The 25,730-nt window shown below is 37.4% G+C and overlaps 1 protein-coding gene across 1 annotated transcript in view; it reads left to right on the forward strand.

The window, feature by feature from the left end:
- The window catches only part of LOC119555972, a 79,880-nt gene that overhangs the window by 12,112 nt on the left and 42,038 nt on the right, over window positions 1–25,730 (forward strand). Inside the window, exon 3 of the mRNA XM_037867700.1 lies at window positions 16,431–16,481. Coding sequence (XP_037723628.1) covers window positions 16,431–16,481 — 51 coding nt within the window. The remainder of the gene's footprint in view (window positions 1–16,430; window positions 16,482–25,730) is intronic.

Here is a 25,730-nt window from a genome sequence, read left to right on the forward strand (position 1 = left end):
TCTCCCTACCTTTTTCTACCTTTTACTCTCCTATTTTGTCGCCGTGGTTTTTCGGAGTATATTTCTCAGCCGTTTTCTTCGACAGGCCTCACTTGTTGTTGTTGTTGTTGTTGTTCTTTGTACCTACAACTAGTAAATAAATTAGTTTTTATTATTGAGAAAACAGGTTTCCACTTTAAACAGAGTCAGAGCGAGAGGCAGCGATATAGGGAGTAGGAATGTTGACTCTTGGGCACGCAGGTTCAAAAACGGGGGAAAAAATACAAGACTGGCACACTCGAAGAAAATTATATTTTAAAGAGTTTACCACATTTTGATATTACAATGATAGCTACAAAGTTTTTACACATAAATATTTTAAATATCACAAAAATCCATCATTAGTTTTGTACCTTGGTATGACAAACACTAATAATAATTACAGAAATCGACTTAATATAATACTTTTTTTTTTGCTGTGTACGAAAAAAAGAATTCTTCACAGTTCGCTGACAGAACCTGTTTAAACAGAAAGAGAGGGGTATGTGCACTTGGGTAGAAAGAGAGAGAGATGGCAGAAAGGGTTCCGATTCCAAGAGTCTTTGGCTTCTTTCGCTCGATTTCTTAACACTTTCGTGATTTGAATTTTTTCTCTCCTTTTTTTCGAATCAATTAAATCAATGGAATATGCACAGACCTCACTCCTTCAAAAAAAACCGAAACCCAAACCCAAACCCAAACTCGAACCCAAACCCCAGCAGGCCAACAAACACTTCATACAAACAAATTATGAACAAACAACTACGAGGAAGAAGAAGTACCAGAGGATTGAATGAATATGGATGGGGCTATATAGTTTAGTGTACGTCCATATATCCCAGGGAGTTGGCGAAGCGGTGAAATATTATTATTCAATGCCATCGATGCGCTCTGTTTGCCATCCACTTTAATTTTCGTCGTTTTTTGTGTGCCTTTATTGTTGTTTCCCCAGTTTATGCGCCGTGTCTAATGACAGTTTTGTGGTCATTATTTGAAATATATATGTGTACGAAAATATATGTGCTCCCAGATATTTGGGTGTACGTGTTTATGCGTTGGATAACGCCCTAGAAAGCCGACACAAACAAGATAAATTTTCGCAATTAAATGTTGGTCATAAATTAAATGTTTGTTGTCCAGCATAAAAACAAAGAAATCAAAGAATTGGAATAGAGACTGAATTAAAGGGGGCTTGACGAATTCGAAATACTGTGGAGAGGTCAAATATATATATTATATAGAGGTTCCTTCCTAAACAAGTTTTTAGACTAGCAAACCTAACTTTTGATAAAAAGAACCCCAGTTTTTTAAAGTATCTTAACTTTAATAAATTATAAATCATTATTATTTATAGTTCTGGTCGATTGTTTTCATGAAATTACATATAATAAACCCCTGACCCACCAACTGCTTAACCTTTTAACCATACCCATCTTAAAGAAATAGCCAGCTCTTAGTTCTATGCGATTGAATTCGACTTGATGCGATAATGGCCAACACACTATATAATCATAAGCATACGATTGTTTACACAGGCACACACAATTCCGAATACGGACTTATATGGGCAATGGTTATGGGCTATATAAATGATGATGCTGCTCATTTCTTGTTCGATATTGCCCCCAATGTTGTTGTTGTTATTGTTGTGGTGTGTGGGCCGCTGTTTTTGTTTTTGTTAGCTGCTTTTGTTGTTGAAATGCCGCCTCTGATAAATGAGTTTTGGCTTTTTTTTTTTTGTTAAAACGACGTGGGAAAATAATGCATTGATTTACATGGCAACACAAGCTGACCAACAGACGGCTACAAAACAATGGGCACCTTGAGACCCCGTCTAGACACTCTGGATTCGGAAATAGTCTTGGGATCGGGGGTTTGGGATTGGATTGAATTGTGGACTCAACTTCCATGGATCAAGTGGGAAGTTTTCCTGAAAATTGCCAAGGAAAAAGGTGTATTTTCAAGGGAGGGAAAAAAAAAACAAAGTTGGCAAGAGGAGACTTTTGTGTGGGTGCTAGTTGTGAGGAACGGAAAGGAACTAGTTTATAAAGTGATGCCTATATCAATTTTACATATATTGAAAATTCTAAAAATATAATCTTTGGTCTAATTTGATTTATCACATCTCTATGAACCTTATTTCGCTTATTCCCATTCCCGAATCTAGTCATGAGAATGCATTTTTCAGCAGCTCCAAAGCAACATTAACTCAGTGTGAAAAATAGCCACTCATTTTCAACTTAATCCCCGCACCAATCTCGATTCCCAATTACTTGACCATTTATTTTACTGCATCCACCCACATTTCTCTCCGCTTTTCCCTCATTGCACAGTCAGTTGGAACAGCTGTTAAACTATTCAAAAGTAATCGCTCCACTTCTGGTAGACACCCCCCCCACCCATTCACACTCACAGTGGCCCATTTCTCCCACACCTCGGATTCCACCGTACCTCCAATACTCCAATCCTCCTTATTTCTCTGATTCACTTGTTTGGCTACTTTCTCAAAGAAAATGAAGAAGTAGCTGGAACTGAAGCGGAAATATCACTGAAAAAAATTGGTAACGGGTTCTTCTTATCAGCATATCTTAAGGTGTTGATACTTATCGATATAATAGGTTAGCATTTCTAAAAAATTGTGTTTGTAAATCTATAAAAAGGTTTTTCACTGCTTTTAGAATGATATAATATAATGTGATATATATCAACATACGATAAAACTCGTATTTTAATATTATAATAATGCTATATTACCTATGTATACAAGCATATCTAAAAGTTTCTGTATAATAGTTTATATTTTTTCATTATTTTTTAGATGATATCATATCTTTCATATTGTTATAATATAATGTGTTTGCTCCATTTTCTCTTCAAGTGCCCTGCTTACAAATCGAACAGCAAATCATGCCCATCACTTGCAGAACCTAAAGATCTGCACCTCCATTAGTTGGAAAATGTCAGAAAAGTTTGCATAACAAAATAAAGGCCAGAATGGAGGAGTGGGGGGAGGGAAAGTGGGGCCAAACAGGTAAAAGTGGGCGTGGTGGGGGAAAAGCCAATGTTAATGAAGCGGGCCTTTGTCCGAGACTGTCGGACTTGTGATATCTGAACTGGCAATAAGCGCCTTTCCATTCATAATTCGATAGACATTTGGCCACTGCCAACCGCCTACAGAAATAAAACCCCCTCCCACTTTTACCACCACCCCCCTTGGCCATTCAACAAAAACGGATTCCAAAACTGTGTGTAAAAAGTATTTTCAACTTTTGGCCACATGCTTCATTTATCACAAATTCATTTATCATTTGTCCCCTCTCACACACACTGATACAAAATGTGAATGTATTGCTTCCTAACACCCCCCCCCCCCCCACCTCCTTTTTTTATATATTTTTTTTTACAGTCTTTTCTGTTGAATATATGTCGCTGGCAGTGCAAGTCGCCTTCGAACCCAAAAACTAAGCTTGGCCAAATATAAAGCGAGAGATATGGCAACAAAAGTGGTGGAGGGAAGTGTGGGGGGGGGGGGGGGGTGAGTTGGGGAAACCAGACGAAGAAAAATGATAAAGCAACAGCCAGGACCGAGGGGCGATGGTTTCCACGGGGGGCGGGCCATTTTCCCAGGGCGGAGGCGACTAGCAAAAATTCGCATAGCTCGATAAAAATTGCGGGGCAAAAAAAGAGGAGAGAAAAAGTCAGAAAACTGCCAAAAGTAAGATGATACAAAGGAAAGAAAAAGTTCCTTAAATTAAATATCTATGATGAATGTACCCTGTAATTAAGAAATGTAATATAAGTAGTAGAGTATCAAACTTACCCATATTTTTTAAATGATATACTATAATGCACAATTTATTATAAGTATGCAATATTCAGATCATCATACTTACCCAACATATATTTTAAAAATATACTATAACACACTTTTTGATGAGAATTTATTTACAGAATTCTTTAAAGTATAGCTTTTAAATGTTAAACATAAAATTTTTATATTATATTGGATATGGAAGTAAAATCCAAAAGTTATAATAATTTACCAATATTCAGCTCTTCATATCACCAACATTTTTTTTGCTTAATGGTATGCTATTTTCTTTGGTATTTTATTTACTGGGTACCAAAAATTTTGTCTTAAACTTTAAACCTTTAAACGCTTTCCCTTAGCGTTGTCAAATCGAACTATAGACCAAAACTCCTCCCACCACGAGGCGACTTTCCTCTTTTCCGGCGTCCATTCAGAGGATAAGGTCAGGAAAACGCTTCACAAATCCTCGAAAGAGACTCGGAAAAGCGGATGGGGAAAAAATCGCCAAAAATGAAACGAAGCGAAAATAAAATTTCCCAGCTAATGACAAAAATTTCCGGTTTCACAGCAACAGCAGAAGCAGCAATAACAACAACAACACGAAATGATAACAACAACTTTAGGTGCATGAAAAAACGCCTTCAACTGGCAAGAAAATTCCAAAAAAAAAATCGACCGCTTTGTAACCGCTTGCAAAACGCCGGCAAAACGCGCTACACTAATGATACAAATTTGTTTGTGTGGCAAGTGAAAGTGTCTCAAAAATTGGGAAAAAATAATACAATTTTAAAATAATAACATTGGACATATAATATAATAATATTATAATAACAATATAATAATCTTGTATTAATACTTTAATATAACATCGTAATATCATAGTGTATTTTTCATTTCTTGTTTAGTTTTACATATCTTTTTACCCTTTTACTTGGAATTAAATAGTATTTGAGTTAGGGAATTGGAAAACTGTCTTTTCTACAACAATATTAACCATCATAACTAATCAAGAAAATTGCTGTGAAAGGATGGCTAAGTAGAAGTGTAGAAATGAGATGTATGAGATGTATAGAGACAGCCGTAAATAACATTTTGAAGTTAACAACATTTTCTGGATTATGTCGAGTGGCTAACACACACCCACGCACACTCACACTCTCGACCAGAAATGCTCATTTAACAGTTAATTAGCCTTAACAAAAAAAAGGAACAACTGAAAAAACAACTTCAAATGAGTTACAGCGCTTAAAAAAGCAATTTTTGCCCAGCGATCCGATTCCAATTCTCGGAGCAGAGGCGTAGGAGGCAGGCCTTTAGAGGGGGGTTTCGCAGGGGAGAGCCTTTTGTTGCGCATGCGTTAAGCGTTTGACGGTGATTTTTTTTTAGCTGACCGAGGATTGTGGAATTTTAAGTGCTTTTCTCAGGTGTTTTTTTTGGGCCGTGGCAAAACATTGGGCCGAAATTGAATGGGAGTGGCCAGCGGTGGGTTAAAGACCACGTTCAAGTCAAGCGAAAAACAGTTAAATCCGCGCAGGTAATGGCCCAAATGAATTACCACTGGCGCGGTAATCCCCGCCACAGTTCCAAAGTTAAGACTCGGACTCGGTTTCGTTCTAGGCCCTGGCGAAATTAGTTTTCCTGGAAGCTAAACCAAAAACCAAAAGCGTTTCAGGGATTGTATTTCACCGAGGACAGCGGCGGATGGAATGACATTCCAGGAACGCTCAAAGAAGCTGAGCATGGAAAAAAACCAAGTCCTCCAGACATAAATCATTTTTTCGCCTTCACTTCCAAAATAATAATAATAAATATTTGGGAAAGTGATTAAAAAATATATATGGTAATTAATACGTGAAGTTATCAAGAAAGATATGATGAGGAATAAATGCCACAAAGTAATTTTGAATATTTTTCAAAGCTTCTCAAGTTTTGAAGTAGCCATAAATACTTGCGAGATTTTTTATTCTCCGACATTTTCTAAGAAACTTTGTGGTGATTTCATTCATAATCAACAATAAACCTTGTTTTGTGGCTCCTTACTTTTATTTATCCTTAATCATGGCATAGAAATCAGTATAATAAAATGAGCTTTTTTATGGAGATCTTGATTTATTATTAATCTATTAAAAGTTGTTTTTATAAGCTTGCAAATGATCAGAGTAAATTTATTCTTATATTATATTGTTATTATTATATTATATTATTAATATTTATAAAAACATATACAGAAAGCTATTTTTATATTCAGTTTCATTTAAATCTTTCTTCTCTTCGGTTTTCCTTTGGGATTATTGCAAAAATCTGCAGATCCAATTAATGCAGCCATCTGTTTGCCAGCGACACTCGCATAAAGTCGACTCCCTTAGGACCCCCTCAGTCTGGGGTCCTGAAGACCCCCTCACCCCAATTCCCGCCACCCATGTCCATGCATCCCCTATTTGGTGTCGGTTCTTCATCTCTTTGCCGTTCTTATGCTGCAGCCGTCGTCGCTGCACTTAATTTTCATAATTAAAAAAGTTTACCTTGGCGAACCTCATGTGCGTGCCACTGCTCCCCGCAGCCCCAAACCCCCCTTGCCCCTGCCGTAGCGAACCCTCCGCCCCTGGCTGACTACGCACATTGGATCGAACTCACACTGGGAGAAAAGTGTACAACAACATAGGCATACTTATGATGCATTCAATTGGCTAAAAATGTATTTTGAAATGTTAAAAAAAATGTTTAAAATTTAAATGTAATGACTTTTTAATTTTTAATTGCGATAACTTGTTTTTTTTTTTTTTTTTAATTTTTCTACAGTGTACGCACACTCCTACGCTGCTAAGGGCAAAACGTTTTTGTAATTAATTTATGCAAATAATCAGAGACGCCGCTTAGGGTTGCCACCCCGTTTGAATGTGGTGCGGGGGGCCAATTGCAATCGCCCTGCCACGCCCCCTCTTACCCACACCCCTGCCGCCCATGCGTGGCCAGCGTTGGCATATTAAAATGAATGACCCTCGCCCCACAAACAATATATGTATAAAAAATACGTTTTTTTTTTTATGTTGCCCTATTCCCCGTGTTGTATATATATTTTATATGTTTTCTTTTTTTTTAGCCACTCCCTCACGTAAGGATTAAGTAGACAAGTTGGCAAAACATAGCGCCATGCAATCCAACAATCCCCGGCGATACCCGCAGCCCCTTCTCTTGTATGTCATCATAATTCCTGCTACACATGAGGGGAAAATCCAAAGGGGGTTTCGGGCTTTGGGGTGGGGGGTCGGGAAAACCCGAAAGGTTGCAAAGGGGGCTTTGCAAACTAGTTTTTTCTGCAATACTTTATTTTCCCGGCTCTTCGCTATTCGCCCCATTTGCATGTGTGTGCAAGTGCCTGCTCCTTTTGCCATTTTGGAATTTATTATAAAATATTTTGTATGTAATTCTCTTCTTGACTCGACTTTCGGCTTGCTTTTAGCATTTGAAACTCTCCGAAAAAAAAACAAAGTAGAGGTTGATATCAAAAAGAAATATAAGCCAGGACCTTTTAGAAAAAAAAAGGAAGCCGGCTTATAGCACGAATAAAAGTATACTTTAGGAAGGCTAATACTAGCTGGTAGGGAAAGGCATTTAATGCCGCCAATATATTTTAAAGTAGGTAACCCTAAAAAAGTGCTTCGCCTCTCAACTTAAAGCCTGAGGAATGTTCCTCTTTTCGAGGCAAGCCTTTCACTGATTTTCCCCCTATTTTGGTTTGCCAGTTTTTGGCCAAGCCAAGACACAATGACTGTGTTTCATTTCAGGGTTGGGGCTGGTGGAACGGACCCTTTTCTCTTTCGAGGGACCCTCGCAGAAATTGTCAAACAAAAGCTAAAAAGGGGGAGGCATTGACTGAGCGGTGAGGTGAGGCGAGCCTAATGACTTGAGCCACAGTCACACAGCGAGTCACAGTGGCAGTCACAGTTCCCGTTCCCGTTCCCGTTCCCGTTCTCGTTCTCGTTACCCCCGACTTTCCATTTTGCCGGGAGTGCCTTTTGTGACTGGGTACTCTCAATCAAAGCCCGGCCCGGGACTTTAGACTCAAGCTCCCCTTTTTGGTGGGGAGCGAAAGGGAAAAAATAAAGGGGAGTTTCAGAAACTACCGAAATGGGGGAGCACTACTACTTCTACGACTACGACTACGACTACTACTACTACTGCCACAGCCGCGGCGACAAAAAGATGAGGAAACAGTTGGGAACAAGGGAAACCCACTGCGGTTGTTGGCCCGATTTCTTTTTTCGGGGAACCTTCTGGCAGTTTTACCCGATTGATGCGGTTTGACGGTATTTTTGCCGGGGGTTCTGAGAAAACGGAGTCGAAATTGGCCATAACCAATTCAAAACCGATTCATAACCGATACTTAACCGGTTCATAACCGTTTATTTTAATTGTAATTTAATTATTGTGAATAAAAACTGGAAACGAACCTGATCATTACGTATATTTTATTTTAAATATTGTATCCCTTACAATAACTTGTATCTGATAACTGATCCTAATTTCCCTTAAAGGGTACTGAAACTTCCGAAACATTTAAATACAGCTTCAGCTTCCTTTGGACAATAATTTTTTGCACCCCAGGTCGGTTTGATGGGGTTACAATTTTGCTGTTGTTTTTGCTGTTGATTTTTTTTGCGCCCCCACCAAAAAGGGGTTATTGCCCGACACTGGGGAACCCTTCTCGCCAGTAAACAAAAAATAAATGGGGGAGCACTGTGGGAAACCCTCTGCCAACTGCACTGACTCACTTCGACTACTTGAGAGTGTGTTGCACCCGCAAAAATACAAAAAAAGGTTTTTTAAAAAATAACAAAAATTATATATATACCACTAGAAAATGGCGGGAATTAGGAGAGTATTATTAAAGTAAGAAAGGGGGCGAGAAAGAGAGCGAGAAACGGAGAAAGAGTGGCAAATGTGGGCAATGTTTATTTTGCGTGTCGGGGCACTTAGCGCAATTTCCGCTTCTAGGCGAGGCCCAGAGACAAAGTAACACTCTTCTTATTTCTCCAAGTCCAGTCCCTTTCCTGGCCCTGAATTTTTCTCCCTGACATCCTTAATGCTTCATTAACTGCTTTTACACTCGGAGAAAGGCGTTACCATCGGAACACGATATTTTTTTGCGGTACTTAATGTTTGGTTTAAAAAGCAAAAAGTAGTTATCAATTTTTTTTTAGAAAATGTGTAAAGTTAAAATATTTTCTGTTGGTAACAAGAACATAAAATATAGAAAAAGTACCTTAAAAATTGTGCCCTATTTGTACTACTATTGTATCAATTACAAGATACTACCATGAACGCAATTTCCAAAATTTTCCAATCCATTTTTTTTAGGTCTGCTCCATGAAAAATAATGCCCTATATTACTATTATATTACTATTGTTTCAAATACAAGATTCTACCATGAAAGCAATTTCCAAAATCTTCCAATCGAATTTTTTTTAAATCCAAACCATGAAAAATAAAGCTTACATTGAAAATGGTTTATAACAAAGGCAAATACGTGTAATTATTTCTCTGTCTGTATACATCCATAAAACATATTTATCTGTGCGTTTATCTTGTGCCTCCCTCGCAATGGTTCCTGGGCCCAGTAACCCGGACTCGGGACTACCTGAGCTACTTTTAGGCAAATATCGAATGACAGTAACCCACGGAGCCGGAGCCCCGCAGCCAGCGACCTTTGCTCACCGCTTAAGTGGCTCAATGCTCATTGAAATTTGAGGCTGGAACCGCGCAGTTTCCTCCTCCTCAGCGTTCTCAGCCACCTCCCAAAGACCTTACACCCCCCCGCAGGGCTGAAACCGAACATCAAATGTCAAGCAGCCGCCAAAGGAGAAGAATGGAAAGAAAGAACCGAGGCTGTGGAGAAAGGAGACAGGAGAAAGGAGGTGGATAAGGAGGGAAGCGGAAAAAGAACAAATCCCAGGGAGAACCTTTAACGGTCTTACTGACAAAAGTCTCATTGTCTCACGGGCCAAATGGCCCCGTAATCAAATATCAATGAGATGGAGGCGGTATTATCATCCTTCACACAGAAAAATGTATCATCATTCTGTCAATAGCCAAAGTTATATAAAATAATAACATTTTATATGGTTTTATGACACGAATTAGTTTAAATCATGAAAATGTTATGGACAATAGGTAATACCAGCTAGTAAATGCTAGAAGCCCTTTAGTAATATACATATATCTTATTTTAAAGGTTCAAAATTACAGCTTACATTTAACAAAATAATATATTTTTTCAAAGCTAAATATAATAAGTGCTTTCATGATTTGAAAAGGTAGAACACGCTCTTGATAATAGTTTTGTATACTTAGTAAATACTAAGTTGTATAGATCTCTATATACTATTTCCTCTGTGTAAGACACACCCTCACACTTTTTTGTTTGGCCAAAAGTTCGCCTTAACTTTGCGGTCTAATTAAGCTTCGGGCGACAAACAAAACTAGTGTCGAAAAGCCAAGGCAAAAACCAAAAAGGACTTGCTTCGGAAAAGGGTTAGAAGGAAACATAAGCGAAGGACTTTCCAGGGGTTAAAAGGGAGCAGGAAAATCGGAGGCGGATGGAAAAACGGAGCTGGAAGCGGATGTTGCAAATGATTCAATCAATTTGGATTAGATGCCAATTCTTTTTTTGCGCGACGAACTGCGGATGTGGAAGCGAAGAAATGTGAACTGAAAGCAATGAAAGAAAAAAGAGGTTTCCACTAAAGACCCAAAAGATGAAGACTTTTAAAAGTTTTAATTTACCTTATTTTCACACAGCTTTTTAATTACAAAGTTGGGCCCAATATTAATATAAAATCGTTTTTAATATATTTTTTTCTTTGCCATAAAAAATTGGTCCTTATATTAATATAAAATCGGTTTAATATATTTTTCTTTGCCATAATATTAAAAATATGTTGCTGATGGCAATCTTTCTTATTGCATTTTTTTATAAGTCAACCTACTAAATAAATAAATGTGTAAAATGCAAATGGCCAATAAATGCGGTTACGGTCATTTCGTAGTCAACACGCGCGTATTTACATTCTTTATCGTTAATTAATTTCCGCAGATTCCAGCCGCTGAAGGCCCTTTAAAATATGGTAGTGCCATTTTTGATGGGCTTTTTCCCAGCATCAACGCCGCAACTCCGCAACTCCGTGGCCATTCACTCTTCCGCATTCCATTAGAGCGGGAAAAAGTAGTCCCAATCCCCCAGCCCGCGAAGGGAACTCACTTAGAGACTTTCCATCCGTTTGTCTCGCAGCCAGCAGCTCATCCCTTTGTCTTGGATCCCCAGAACTCTTCCACCGACCTGCTGGGTTTTTGTTGACTACGTCGCCGCCAGAGGTTCATTTTTACAACCCAAAAACTCGGTGGTCGGAGGGGCCTAGGCGAAACACTCCCGCAAGTTCTTGGCTCCACTGTTGAATATAAAAAAATATATTATCCCCACCGAACAAACGCTTTAAATTTTACAAAACTTTTCCCAAACACAACGAAGAAGTTGCATGCGAGAGAAGTGCGAGGCGGGGGCGGCTAGAAAAAATTCCCTGAAAATTGCAGTCGTAAAGTTTAATTGTGGCCAACACCGTCGGCCCACCCAGCCCACTTGAGTTGCCACCCAAAAATCACTCACCTCTAACACGCGGCCAGTGGCTACCTAAAAGGTAGAAATTCGAAATGTACCTTTAAAAAATATATACATATACCATTTTTAACATGCAAATTGTTTTGAGGATACTTTTTAATGCACAAATGGTTCATATAAAATGATAGAACAATATCAATAAATAAAACTTTCAAATATATAAACATTATACATAAAAGTATCGATATATAATAAATACAAATATCGATAATTATACAGAAATCGATAAATAAGTTTTGAAATTTTTAATGTAATCGATTATACAGAGATCAACTTAAATACAATTGATTTTAAGCATTTTTAAAATCTTTAAAATATTTTTAAAATCGTTATATAGGTACTATAGTTCAAAATAAATACACAATGCACTCTATCCACTGGCAAACACATGTACATATACCTACCTATAAAAGGAACTGCATCAAATTTGCACAAGGAGTGTTAAAATTGTGCGCCAGCTGCACGCAAATTTACACAGCGCGAAAAGGGAGAGTGAGAATAAACAAGCGGGGGGAAAAAGAAGAAGGCGAAACCAACTTCTTCAACAATCCAATGAAAAATTGTCCAAATAAATATTTTTGCAATGGACTCAAAGCAACATAAAAAAAAAAACCAACAAGAAAAACTCGAAAAATTCGTAAAAACTGCAGGGAAAAACCAGGAAAAACGTCGAACAAGTCAACTGATGAAAGCCAAAAAAATGAAAAACTCAGGAAGCTAGAGGAAAAGAGGAAAGCGGAAGTTCACACTCGAGTCAAGCATGAAATTGTAGAAGAGAAAGTGCAGCAGGGGAATATAGTAGTATGGTAGTATGGTAGTGTAAGGACCAACGAACTTAACCATGCTGGACAGTGTCCTCGTCAATGGCCTATAGAGCAGCAAGAAGAAGCAGCCGTAGTGCAGCACAGCACCAGCAGAGCCACAGAATTTCCCAGTGACATCAAAATTTACATTTTGCACTCAAAAAGAGTGCGAAGTGAAAGGCACAGAAAAAAATTAAAGGGAAAGAAAAAGTACAAAATTGTATAAAACGGAAAAGCAACTTCCAGTGGGGTGAAACCAAAAAATAGAGGGGTTCTTGGTTCTAGGAGTTCACTGACGTAGGCAGTGTGGGGTTATCAAGGGGGATTCAAATGACTTTAGCCTAAAAGCTAATGGTATAAGAATTCAGAAATAGCTAGCAAAGATTTTCCAAAGTGTAAGGCTATAAGAATAAGAAAAATAATTATAATACAAATAATAAATCTTAAAAGCTATAAATCTCAACGTAAATTATTTATGACGTTTTAAAGCATTTTCTTTTCATCGATACAAAATGAATTATTTTTATATTTTTTTTTAATCTTGGATTTCCTTAATCCCCCTTGCTTATGTACCGCCTACGCCTCTGTTTCAGGGAGTAGGTGTTGACTGTGCAACAACAAAGTTGGTAATAAAAATGCAACCAACCTAAGCGAGCAAGAGGGAGACCCTCGAAGAGACAAAGATAGATAGATGCAGGGAGAAGGGGCACCAGAAAGGGACTAAATCATAAATGGATGATAGTCCACACCAGGAAAAGGGCAAGGGGCCGGTCATAGGGGACAAGGGGGCGTGGCAGTGTCCTGGGGAAAAGGAAAAGCGAGTGGTGGACAAGGGACATGGTGGCGGAGCTGCTGAAGGAGCATAGGAAATGAGTTCCAGGACTTTTCCCAGCTTTCTGTCTAATGGCAACTCGGCCACTCGGAGGCAGCTCACAGCACACAGATTTCATTTTAAACTTTCGAGGTCTACAACATATACATATATTTATTTAAATTTATACAATATAGAAAGACTTGAAGAAGAAACCACTGCATATCAACCATAATTTATTTCTGATAAGAGCTTTGACTTAAAACTTTTGATTCAAAAGTTGGACGTGTTCTTATTATTTTCAGATTATAATATCTTAAGTTCTCTACATTAAGCCTTCTTTATGCTATATGATTTTTAACATTTGCTTAGCTCAAAAGTTGTATCAAAAATATATGACTAAAAAGGTTTTCTAATTATTTAAGTTTCCCTAATTTAAATATTACCACTTCCTTTTTGCATAATTCCATACCACACAGATCCCTTTTGCCAAGAAATTTTTAATTTGTTCTCATTCGCTCTATATCTCTTATATTTTTTCTCCGTTTCTCTGTTTCATTTTAATTTCCACTGCCACTTGCCCCCAATTGAGTCACTTGCCATTCACCAAAAGACAAAAAATACAAAAAAAAAAAAACAGATGGAGAAAACATAAAAAACTGTCATGTGTTTGCCTCTGAAGTTGAAAATGTCACTGTCTGCGTTTGTATCTGTGTGAGTTGTATCTTGTAGTGTTTGATTTGCGCTTGATTTATGCGCTTTTTAAATGGCAAAGATTAGACATTTGTTTAGCAATTAATTTTGGATGACACTTTTGTCCACGAAAATGAGGCGACAGAAACTCGGGGGGAAATATGAAGAGGCGGGTTTTTTTTTTGGAGTTGGGGCTGGGTCATTAAGATAGAACGCCTACGCGGTCACAGTCTTGTGGTGTTTTTCTGCCACCGTCTACCCTGCTTTTCCTCTCCACTTTCCTCCGTTGCCATTCACTCATCCGCCTTTCCACTCCCAATTTTTTTCTCGGCTTTTTTCTGGCAGCAAGCGAAACGAAGCGGGCAGGTGCTAATTAATTATAAACGCGAATCAGAGGGTAGCAGGGGTATGTCCAGTTACTATAAAGGTGCTAAGAAATAATTAGAACAGAAAAATATTAAGATTTCGTCTTCGCACTTATTTGACAAGAAAAGTTCTTGATATCAAGACGAAATTGCTCTTCTGAGTGTTTTTGAGTTCACCTTCAAGTTCTAGAGCAGGGTTTTTTTTAATCTTGTTTTTTTTGTTACTATAAAGGTGCTAAGAAAAAATTAGAACGGGAAAATATTAAGATTTCGTCTTCGCACTTATTCGACAAGAAAAGTTCTTGATATCAAGACGAAAGTGCTCTTCTGAGTGTTTTTAAGCTCACCTTCAAGTTGTAGATCAGGGTTTTTTTTAACATCTTGTTTTTTAAAATATATACATCTAGAATCTATCATATAAAAATATATTATAACTCGATCCCATAGGATATCCACCAAGTCGAGCTGCATTTTGGTCGCCTTGTCCTCTGTTTGTGAAATGTAGAAGGTGAAAGGTGTCTGGGTGAAGTCTAATGGTGAAAAGTGGGAAGTTTCGATGGAAGGGTGTCGCAAGTGGGGTCGAAACATATAGATAATAACGGTGGTTTGGTGTCTGGGGAGCGCATCAAGTACCGCACCTCATCAATTTGGCTGGAAGTTGACTTAATTTTTTCACTTTTCGGCTGACAAACGTTGTTGTGACAGAATGCCGTGGAAAAATATAAGGTGGAAATGGGAGATGCTCGTTTAGCCAAATAATAAATTGAATTTCTCCTTAAATTAAATATTAAGTTAGCCTAAATTTCCAATGTTTTAAGGCCAGATGATATTAAAATAATTCCATTTTAGCTTAATTAGCTTAAAAGCTGCTGGAATTCCATTCAGAGTTTTCTTTTCCTCCTTCACCAGCTGCTTTTATTGCTCTCTCCTGTTTCAACACAAAAGAATATTAAAAAAAAAACAAAGCAAAAAAGAAATAAAAATTGAAGAGTTGACGCTTTAAACAAAAGACAAACAGAACTTTTGTTATTGCTGAAAGTCATACAAAACTTCAATTAAATAAATTATTTTTATGAAATTTATTATGTATGAGCAAGGGGAAAAGCACAAGCACAATACATACAAGCACAATAAGAAGTGAGATAATTAAAATTTAAATATATATATATATGTACATTAAAAAAACAATTGCATGCGAAATGCATAGAAGGAAACTCCAGGGCTTTCCTCCATGGAAATGCCAAATGACATTAACTAACTTTTGGTCTTCAGTGCTTTTGTTTTGTGTCCAGCTGAGAAAATTGCAAATTTGCCCAGTTGAAAAAAATATATGCAAGGCAAATGAAGGGGCAAGATTTTATAAAAAAATAGAATACATAGAAAAATGTATTTATTTAAGATTATAGTGATAACAAAACTATTATTTCTCCAAATAAAAGCAATATTTTTCCATTATAACGAAAGGATTAACAACGAAGATTTCATCTGCGATTCCATTTGGCAGCCATGCACTACGGAACGTTCTGCTTTGGTCTCTTCCCCAAAATCCCCATCTCAAAACTTTCTTGGGGCTGTATTTATTTTTAAAGGGATTTCGCGTTTGCCAAATTGTTGGATCGAGTTGGGCCTAAGTTTTCGTTTGGAGTGGAGTGGAAGGCATTTATGCACACACTTCTTTGTATATACATCTGTTCCTTTTGCCCCCTTTGGCCTCTCTTGCACCTTGATGTGGCATGTAGTTTATTTATTTCATAGTTTTTGTGCTGCATCATCTTCATTTCCGGCCAGAGCAATAGAAAGAGTGAGGGCCATGGACTGATGAAGAAAGCAAACAACTTCCTAAACAGGCCAGAGGAGAGCGAGATGATTGGGGTTCGGGCTTGGGATTGGGATACGGATTCGGGAGTTATAGTTAGAGTTGGGAGACCCCGCAAAACATTTTGTTTTTATGCCCCACTTGCGTGTGGCAGCTGCATTAAGCCAAATACGGTGGGGCTGGGCCATGGGGGCTACGAAAGGCCCCAGACCCCAGACCCCACATGAAGTGAGCCGAAACTGGGTGGGTGACAAAGTGGCTGTGATTATAGCCACGACACAACAGGGCAACTAACCAAAAGAATATTAGAAACACCGAGGTAAACCATTATATAAAAATTAGATTTTCTTTTGACTTTGGAAAAATTGTATATTCTCGTTTAATAATATTACCAATCTGCAGCAATCATAAATTTATACATTATTTTTGTTTATTTGCAGGTGCGCTTGGATTTTTGTAAGACCTACTCCTTTTAGTAAGCTCCAGAAAAGGTATATATTGTAGTTAGTTAGTGTAGGTGTCCTACATGATATGTATAAAATATTATAATACTTTGCCTTTGAACCTCTTATGTATTATGTTAATAAGAGATACCCCTATATGAAAGTTATTGAATTTTGCTCTTGCAATATCAGGCAAAACCAAACCCTTCGACTTCTCTCAGTGCACCAAAATGTCGGGGAAAACTCCATCTATTCTGTGCGGCTCCTACTTGGACTTCCTACCGTCTCCCCGCCCAAATTTTCCCCCGGCTAGCCCCAATCATCATCATCATCGCAGACGTTTAATTGAAATGGCCCAACGCACGCCATGACCATAAAAACCATTTCAAGGTGCCGCATTAGTCGTCAGCCACAACGCCCCATCAACCCAAAAAAAAAAACCAAATAAATAAAAAATATGGTGATGAGAGGTGAGGAGTTTTAGTTTGGTCACTTCCCAAACCAACTACCAAGATGACAATTATAAACAATTTTGATTTGCCCCAAGCGATTTATTATGGCCTCGAGAGGAAGACTGCCGGGGGTGTACTATATCATCATAAAAAACAGACATTGAAGGCGATTCTCAAGGACTTTTTAGGCATTTTATTTTTTTCCGGCAACCATTTTTCACTTTTCTTGTATTCCTTCTCTGCTCTTGATGTCTGAGAATTACTCGCAGCGTAAGAAGAGAATGAAAAATTATTTTTAAAATTAGGCAGAGATAATATATGGGGGGATTTGAGATTCAAATTGGCGAAATTATAAAACAAAGAGGAGAAGGCAACTACAAGATTTATTTAGTTATTAAATTGAGATCAATAAATATAGGCTTATTATTAAATAGGGCCAGTGAGAGGCAGAGATAATAGTTATAGGGTAAATGTATGTTCCACTATTATAATGTTTCTTCCACTTACTTTGCGGTTAGCCGGCGAATGATGTTGCAATAAAATGTTTTCCACGATGACGATTATGAGGCGAATTCCTTGTGGTTCCGCATAAATTTTCAACAAAGTTTGTTCACTGGGAGGGTTTGAGGATTCGAATTGGGATTGGAATCGGGGTTGGGGTATCGTGTTTTACCCCGATAAGCATGCAAAAGTTGAGTTTCAGCATATTTTCGGCAGTTGGGAAATTCAATTAAAAGGCAACAAACGACGTCAGCGTGGAAAGCGGCGGGGAAAGGCGAGGAAAGCGAGGAAAGCGAGGAAAGCGCGTCATGCATCAATCAATGGCATCATCAATCATAAGCCAACAAACAATATATGTATATAGGGAGCAGCCAATGTATGATATTCATATTATTCGAACAACTTTCCTTGTTGTTGCGGCAAGTCATTCATTGAGTTTTCGAGTTCAAAGCAAATTGATTAGAGCCCGCCGTTTCGCGGGGCTGCAAGGGGTTAAGCAAGATGATATGCTGGTGCTGCACGAGGGTTAAGGCAACCTAGCGAAGTGTGAGAGCGTCGCTGATAAAGATAAAAACACTATGACGCAGTCTAGTCATGAGTAAATAATTTTAGAAATATTTATCTTTTTTAATCTTATTTGAATTTGATTTTTTCTATTTTTATTTATATTTTTTCAGCTTAAAGTGGTCATAAATTGAATTTAAGGGGTTAGGGGTTAGGGTTTCAGTCAAGTCGTGTGTCACTTATATTTGCTTTCTCTGTTTATCTTCTGCACACATTTAAGTTGTCATTAGGTCATCACTTTTGCCGGCTTAGATGTTTGTTAAATGTGTTTAAATACCCATATTCCGCAAATTGCAATGTAATCCTGAAACAATAATTACTAAAACGGATTAAAACAGCAAATAAGGCCAAAAAGCAAGCCGTAATTCCATTAATTTGGGATTTTCTTTTTGAATCACTCGTAGGAAGGGCATATTTGGGGTTAACCTCAATTATCATTGTGATTTTCCCCGCCCATTTTCGGTTTGTTAATGATAATTCATTGATGTGTGATTGGCAAACAAAATTGTTCATTTCTGCCCCTGCTGATGGCGGCTATTTGGAAATTATTAACGAGAATTTCGTTAATATTACGTGTTGTAAATTTACAATTCCCTCCATTTATTGGCGCTGACAGGGGGCAGTTAATGAGGCGTGACGGCCAAACATATAGTTAGCATTAACTATAGGCAAATCGATTCGATTCGCCCCGTCAGGGCGGCCTGAATTAATTGTGGAGCAGCGTAGTTCCCTGATCTCGAATCTCAAATTACGAGCCACGTTTACGAATCACGAATCTCGCCCCCACCTGGAAATCATCTTAATTGCTTTTCTGACGATTAGCGGGTCACTGAAACGGAAGCAATTTGGTGTTGCCATCTTACCATATTAATAATTATGTAGCTGTGGTGTATTTATAACTGTATTACCTTTTTTTCAGGTACGTTGGGACTTAAGCAAAAAAAAAAAAATTATGGTAGGAACTGGGCTTTTCAGCTTTTTTGTCAGATATGTTTTACAAAAGTAACTCGAGTTTTTGTTACCAGAATGCATTCACACAGGTTCCTTTTTTTTGTTGTGCTCTCTTTTTGGGGTTAAACACCCCATTTTATTTCTGGGCATCCATATTTTTTTTACGGAACTCATTAGTGTCACAATTGTTTCGAAAACAGTTCGATTTCGGATATATTATATATTAGAATTATAAAACAATTAGGTTGAAAAAAAAACAGAAATGTAGGAATTTTTGGTATATAAGAAAATGGAAAAACTTCATAAAAAATGCAATAGCTCATATAGAAAACTCGAATTCAGATAATTTATAAAACAAATATATTCAAGAGTTCAGAGGAATAACTTGTTAAGGAACTGGGAACACTAAAAAAAGTTATTAAAAAATAAATAGATGATAGGGTATAAGTCTCATTGAAAATTTGTATATCCCATATATGAAATATTGTGAGTAATAACATCCCTAAATTCAGAAAGCAAATGCACTTAATGTTTATTATGAAAATATCAAACCGCGCTTGAAAATTGGCATCAGTTGATGCCGTCTGCTTATCCAAATCCCCACTTTGGGCCTGTTGCCAGTTGGTATCGTCCTTATTTTCGTGCCCCATTCCAGTCTCCCCAGTGTGCATTACTTTCTTTGGGGGTTTTTATACTTTTTTTTCAGCTTTTTGGAGGGATAAATCAACAGCAGACCAAGAGGAAGAAACGCATCTTTGTCGCTTCGCCTTGTGCACAGATACTCCCATTTTCAACAGTCGAGTGTGGGTATTATACGTATATCTCTGGGCTTCTCACATCGCTTAGCTTTTGTTTGTTGTTTCTGTTGTTGTCGACGACTGGCCAGAAACTCGCGGTTTTAATGTGTTTTTAATGTTATTTCCATGACATGCCGCCAACATTTAAGCTTGGCCCCAGCAGTCCTGGGGTTAAGCGGGCGGCGAGGGGTTAAGGCGATACCCAAAAGCCAGCAGTTAGAGCGAGACGAACGCATAGTTTGTTGCACGTTTTTCGCATAGCTCGCCGACTTGTGGAAACCCCCATTCTTCTTTATTTCTTCCCATATCGTGTCGCTCTTTCGGTTTTTTTTTTCTTTGTTTCTTTATCTTTGCCCTGAAAGAGCGTATTACAATTTGGTATAGAAGTTGTAGAACCCAGATATTTATGATTTTTGTAATCATATTTTGGAAGAGTATCCTCTAAAACTAATGGATTTTTCCATAAAGATTACAATATTACTGGTTTTGCTATGATTTCTTATAAAAAAAATTTAAAACAGAATTATTATATCATTTATTTGTGTATAAAAAGTTAAGGGTATTCAAAGATATGTTCTTGGGAGCTTGACTTTTTCTTCATTTTTTGTTTAATTTTTTTTGTATGTTTTTAGCCGCTTCCTGAGCTATCTCGCCCACATTTGGCTGGGTATGAGTGATGTAGCCCAGCCAAGCGAGTCACACCCCAGAAAACCAGAACGCAGGCCCCCCTTCTGCTCGACGCCTCTGCCCACTCCCTTTGGCTGATGCATTAATGTGGTACTAAGAAATATTTTGCATATTTACTTTGAAATCTGTGAGAAATAAGTTGAATTTATGCTGTAGACGTGGCGTCTTATCCTTTTGATGGTGTGGGAGGGGAGTGGAGTAAGAGGGGCCTATCAGAAACGAAAAACCACTTCAATTTATTGACCAGAACCAGAATTCTTTAACCGACATTTCCGGCTTAACTATTGCCAAATACTTTCAGAGTTCAAAGGAACAATTTTGCATATTAAAGAGGAACATTTTGTGTGTATAGTCTTAGGAACTTGGTAACTTAAAGTAAATGAAAAATGGGAAGTTGCCTTTTTGAAATATTTTTATTAGAATCTAAATTCGTTAGATCTATATATATAAAGCTATCGCCTAGAAACAAAGAATCAACGCACAGGAAAATCCACTCAAATGAGACTAGTGTTTAATTTATATCCTGAAAAACCATACAATATTTTATGATCTGAGGTCATCCCCTATTTACCGCAGTACCTCCATACCTCACCAAATATTTTGACACGAAACCGAACCGAAAATGTTTTCCGTGTCGGGATCCCTCTCGTATTTCTGAACAAATCTGGGCTGGGAGCACGAACACCTTTTGGCTGATCTCATTTCGCCCATCAAAGTGGGCGTGTCGTGTCGGGGCTGGGGTTTACGGATTACCGTTAAATGAGGGTGAACGAGCGAGGAAGTGACAGCTGGTTTATGTCCCGGCTAAGTATGATCGATTGATCGATAAGCGAAACATTTTGTGCTAAAAATGTGCGGAGAAATCCCCAGCTACCACTCGTTCTTCTTTATTATGTATATGTACGTATACCTTTTTTGTACCATAGTCTTCGATATTTTTCTCGCTTTATCGCAATTTACCACGCCCCTGGACTACAGAGCTCCCTTTTCCCGTGAAACCTTGTTCGGTATCTGTATCTCTTGCTCTTTTAGGGTTTGCATCCTGCTGTTACACCTCCTTCCCTTTTTCCCAGCGTTTCCCGATTTTGTATTGTTGTTTTTGTTTTTCTTTTCCACCGATGCCGCACACATGTTCTCAAAAAAAAAAAAAAAAGCAAAACGGAAAAAGGCACCAGAGCATCAACTCGAGGTTCAATTACTTGTAATTTTAGCCTCAACAAAAACAACTTACAAGTCGGAGATCCTTTTTGATGCCCCTCATCTTCCACAGGGTGTTGTACATTTTGTTCAGACAGTTGTTACGAAATTGGTACCGGAAATTGATGATAATAGTACCTACCAACCTGTTTAAAATACTATATTGAAAAACGATTCTTAATGTATTTATGTTTAATATGGGGATTTAATAATAATATTTTTCATCTTTTGGTAAGTTCCTAAGAATCTGTTATTATTTAATCTTTAAGGACTAATACCGATAATAAAATAAACATAACTTCCAGACTTTAGCTATTTTACAAAGATTGACTAATACTGATGATGATATCAATAACTTTTGATCCATGAGTCATTATTGCAAGGACCATTGTAATAATGATAATACAATAGTTTGTTCCTGTTTTTAGTAATTTTCCAAGGATACTAAGAGTATTTAACCAATGATGGCAAATACTGATGATAATATCAATGAAACCTTTATCCATGAGTCATTATTGCAAAGACCATTATAATAATAATAATACAATAATATTTTTCTCTTTTTAGTAATGTCCTAATAATAATATCCGCAGTTATAATATCCGTAATAGCAGTAATGATCTATAATAAAATCATTATAGCTTTAGGTCCAAAAACCATTATAATTCCGGTCCTAAAAAGTATATTTAAATATTTCTCCCTTTCTTCCATTTACTTAACTCCAATATGTTGTGTTATTTCAACTCTCCCATTTTCCTTCATTTACCTTGTTGTTCTGTTGTCTTTCGTTTTAAATTGTGATTTTCCTTGCAGCATCATTTACACTTCTCAACCTTTTCCCTTTGTTGTTTTTGCTGGGATATCCTTTCCAGCTGTTGTTGTACTTCACGCTTAAGTTGTTGTAATTGAAGTGTAAATTTTTACATCTGTTTAATATGCATTAAAAGCAACAACAAGCGGCGGCAGCAGCAACAATAACAGGAATCGATATAGTAAAATGATTAAGGCGAAGGATACGGAGACAGCGAAAAAGTTTACATTAAAAGTTGGGTGGTAATGCTGGGGTTGGTAAAAAAGGCAGATGGAAAAGTGGAGAAAATCCCGAAGAAACTGGAAAGTATGAAAAATGCACAGAAAAAAAATTGTAGGAATTTATAAACTAAATTTTCAAATCAAATTGCTTCTTATATTTTTGTAAATTTAAGGAAATTCTCCATTAATAGTTCTTAAAAAGAAATCTTTTTAGGATTTTCGAAAAATACGAAATACTGAAATTCGAAAGCTATTTGAAACTAATATATATCGTTAAAAAAACGATATAAAATATTGAAGTAGTTTTTTATTAGTGTGACAAAGTGGCTGAATCCTTGGCGTGTTGGTCACCTTTCTCCACCCCATTTCTTCACTTTCTCCCGTAGGCCATCGCTTAATTTAGTCTCATTATCTCTTTCCTATGTTTTTGTTTTCTTCTGCTTTATATTTTTTTTTCGGCTTGCTTTGCTGTTTTTCTTTTTTTATGTTCTTTGTTGATTTTTCCGCTGTTTTTCCAACCTACAGCACACATGTGTCTCTCTGTGTGAGAGTTTTCCCGCCATCCCCAACCGATTTTTCCGATTCCTTCGGGGTCTGTTATTTTGCATTCATCTGGCAAACAAGTCACGTAACATAAACGATGTATGATGGCTGGCAGTCGAGGGTTAAGCACTGGCGGAGGAGGTTAAGGTGGGTGGCAGGGGGTGGCAGTGGGTGGCTGGTCAAGATGGGGAAGGGGCAAACAAAGCACGGCAACAACAAGTAGCCGAGACAAAGCAGAGGAGCCCCAGAGTACCAACCATCAAAAGGAACAAGAAAAATATTGTGCATAAAACTTTTCTAATAATAACGATCACACGGCAGTTGGGGGTAAAGGAAAACCGAAGGGCTAAGGAAAACTCAGATTTTCAAGACAATGCCTAGTACTACTCCCCCGGAAAAAGGGGTGTGGCCAAAGGGGGCGGAGGTGGGCGGCGATGGGCGTTCAAGGCTATTGTTTCACACAGCCAACAAAAACTTTGCGTGCAGAAATTAATTGCGTGACCAAGAAAACAAAACAAAGTACAGGAAAAAAATCAAAGCAACAAAACAATAAGTGAAAGCAATTGAAAAAGAATGCTTTTATTTCACTTCTTTAAATGGGCAATGGAAGGGAATGAAATATTAAAATTGTAGGTACAACTTGAATGTGCTTAAAAAATGGGAGAAGGAAAAATAAATATTTAAATATCAAAGCTCAATCTTATTCAGATTTTACTTTGTAAATTGGCAAATTTAATCAAGTTCAATTATTGCTTTAAAAAGAATGCTTCTATATCACTTCTTTAAACGGGCAATGGAAGGGAATGAAATATTAAAATTGTAGGTACATCTTGAATGTGCTCAAAAAAAGGGATAAGGAAAAATAATAAATAAATATTTAAATATCAAAGCTCAATCTTATTAAAATTTTACATTGTAAATTGGCAAATTAAATTAAGTTCAATTATTGCCTTAAAAAGAATGCTTCTATATCACTTCTTTAAACGGGAAATGGAAGGCAATGAAATATGAAAATTGAAGGTACATCTTAAATGGGCTCAAAAAAAAGGGATGTAACATATATTTACTTGAATATCAAAGCTCAAGCTTATTACGATTTTACATTGCGAATTGGCCAATTGAATTAAGTTCAATTGATCTACTTTTCCACAATAGCAGAATTTTCCACATAAAAAATAGGGATTAGCACTTGAAATGTTTTGACATTTGACAGAAGCAAACAATTAAGTATTGAGAAAAATATACATAATTCCAACGCTTATTTATGCATTTAATAATTCAGCATGAGGATTTAATCCGCTCGGGCCAGTTTAAAATTGAAGATGAGGATGAAAAAAGGTTGAAGTTTGCCGATTTACAAATTATTTATGGCATAAACAAATGCCAGGAGCAGAGCAGAGATAACATTGACAAAGCATTTTGCAGAAACACCTTGAATGTGCATTTTTGCCCAGCCTACCCCACATCTGAAATATTTTACGCTCAATTAAATTTTCCCTGATTTTACCCAGCTGTTGGTTTTGTTTTCCGTTTTTTTTTTTCACTCTTTACATATATATTTATATTTTTTCTCTCGATTTTTTTGCACTGACGGAGTTTGGATAAAATATTTGCGGCCGAACTGCTGAACACTGACCCCAATCCCTGACCTGACCTGCGCCGGATTCGGATTCGGATTCAGACTCGCATTCGGATTCAGATTCAGATTGTGACTCTGATTCCAGGCACCCCCCAACTTTCCTCGGATTTTGCCCGGCTTTTCCCCGACTTTTTCCCGGCTTTTCCCGGCCCCGCCTCCACGGAAAGCTTTGTGCTGGTCCCAGTTGGGGAATTTAATTCACATTGATTGCATTTCGAGCGCCGCATTGCGTTGCATTTTAAATAATGCCAGCGGCTTCTGATTTTTTCACTCAGCCGCCGCGGGACGCAGTCGGCGCAGGGAGAGGTCATCACTTTAATTAAACAAATGCCAGGCGAAGGCGTCACTTATTTTTTTCACTTTCAAGATGGCACTGGCAGGGCAAATTAAAAAATAATACTAAAAACAACAGAAAATGGGGAAAAAATATGTAGAGGAAGCCTGAAAAAGATAAAACAGATGCATTGGGGGTGATTGATGGAAATGGACTGGTCCTGGGGGCAATTATGAACTGCTGTCGGTTTCGGTCCATATAAACAAGGTCTATAGATCGCCGGCAGCTGTTGCCGTTTAACACATGCCAGGTGGCGCTAATAAACACCATAACCCCTTAAAGTCGGGGGAAAGCTTATCATAAAGAAATCAAAAATTAAAAATATTTATTCACCAATGAATCAGCCCCTGAAATTGGACAAAAACAGTATTCACCATATTATCACAAAGCTTTAATAAAATTTATATTCAATAGTATAATATCTATGAACAAAAACTTCACAGGTCCAAAACCTGGTTTACTAATTAAATAAGCTTAAAGCATTATTTAATAAAAAAATATAACTACATTTGGCAATTAGTAATTAACTAATAGCATTATACATTTTATTTTAGCATGGTGTGACTACATAAAAAATATTTAAGCAGAAGTGCCGTTATC

This window comes from Drosophila subpulchrella, chromosome X, assembly GCF_014743375.2.
Source record: "Drosophila subpulchrella strain 33 F10 #4 breed RU33 chromosome X, RU_Dsub_v1.1 Primary Assembly, whole genome shotgun sequence".
In the NCBI taxonomy this organism is placed as follows: Eukaryota; Metazoa; Arthropoda; class Insecta; order Diptera; family Drosophilidae; genus Drosophila; species Drosophila subpulchrella.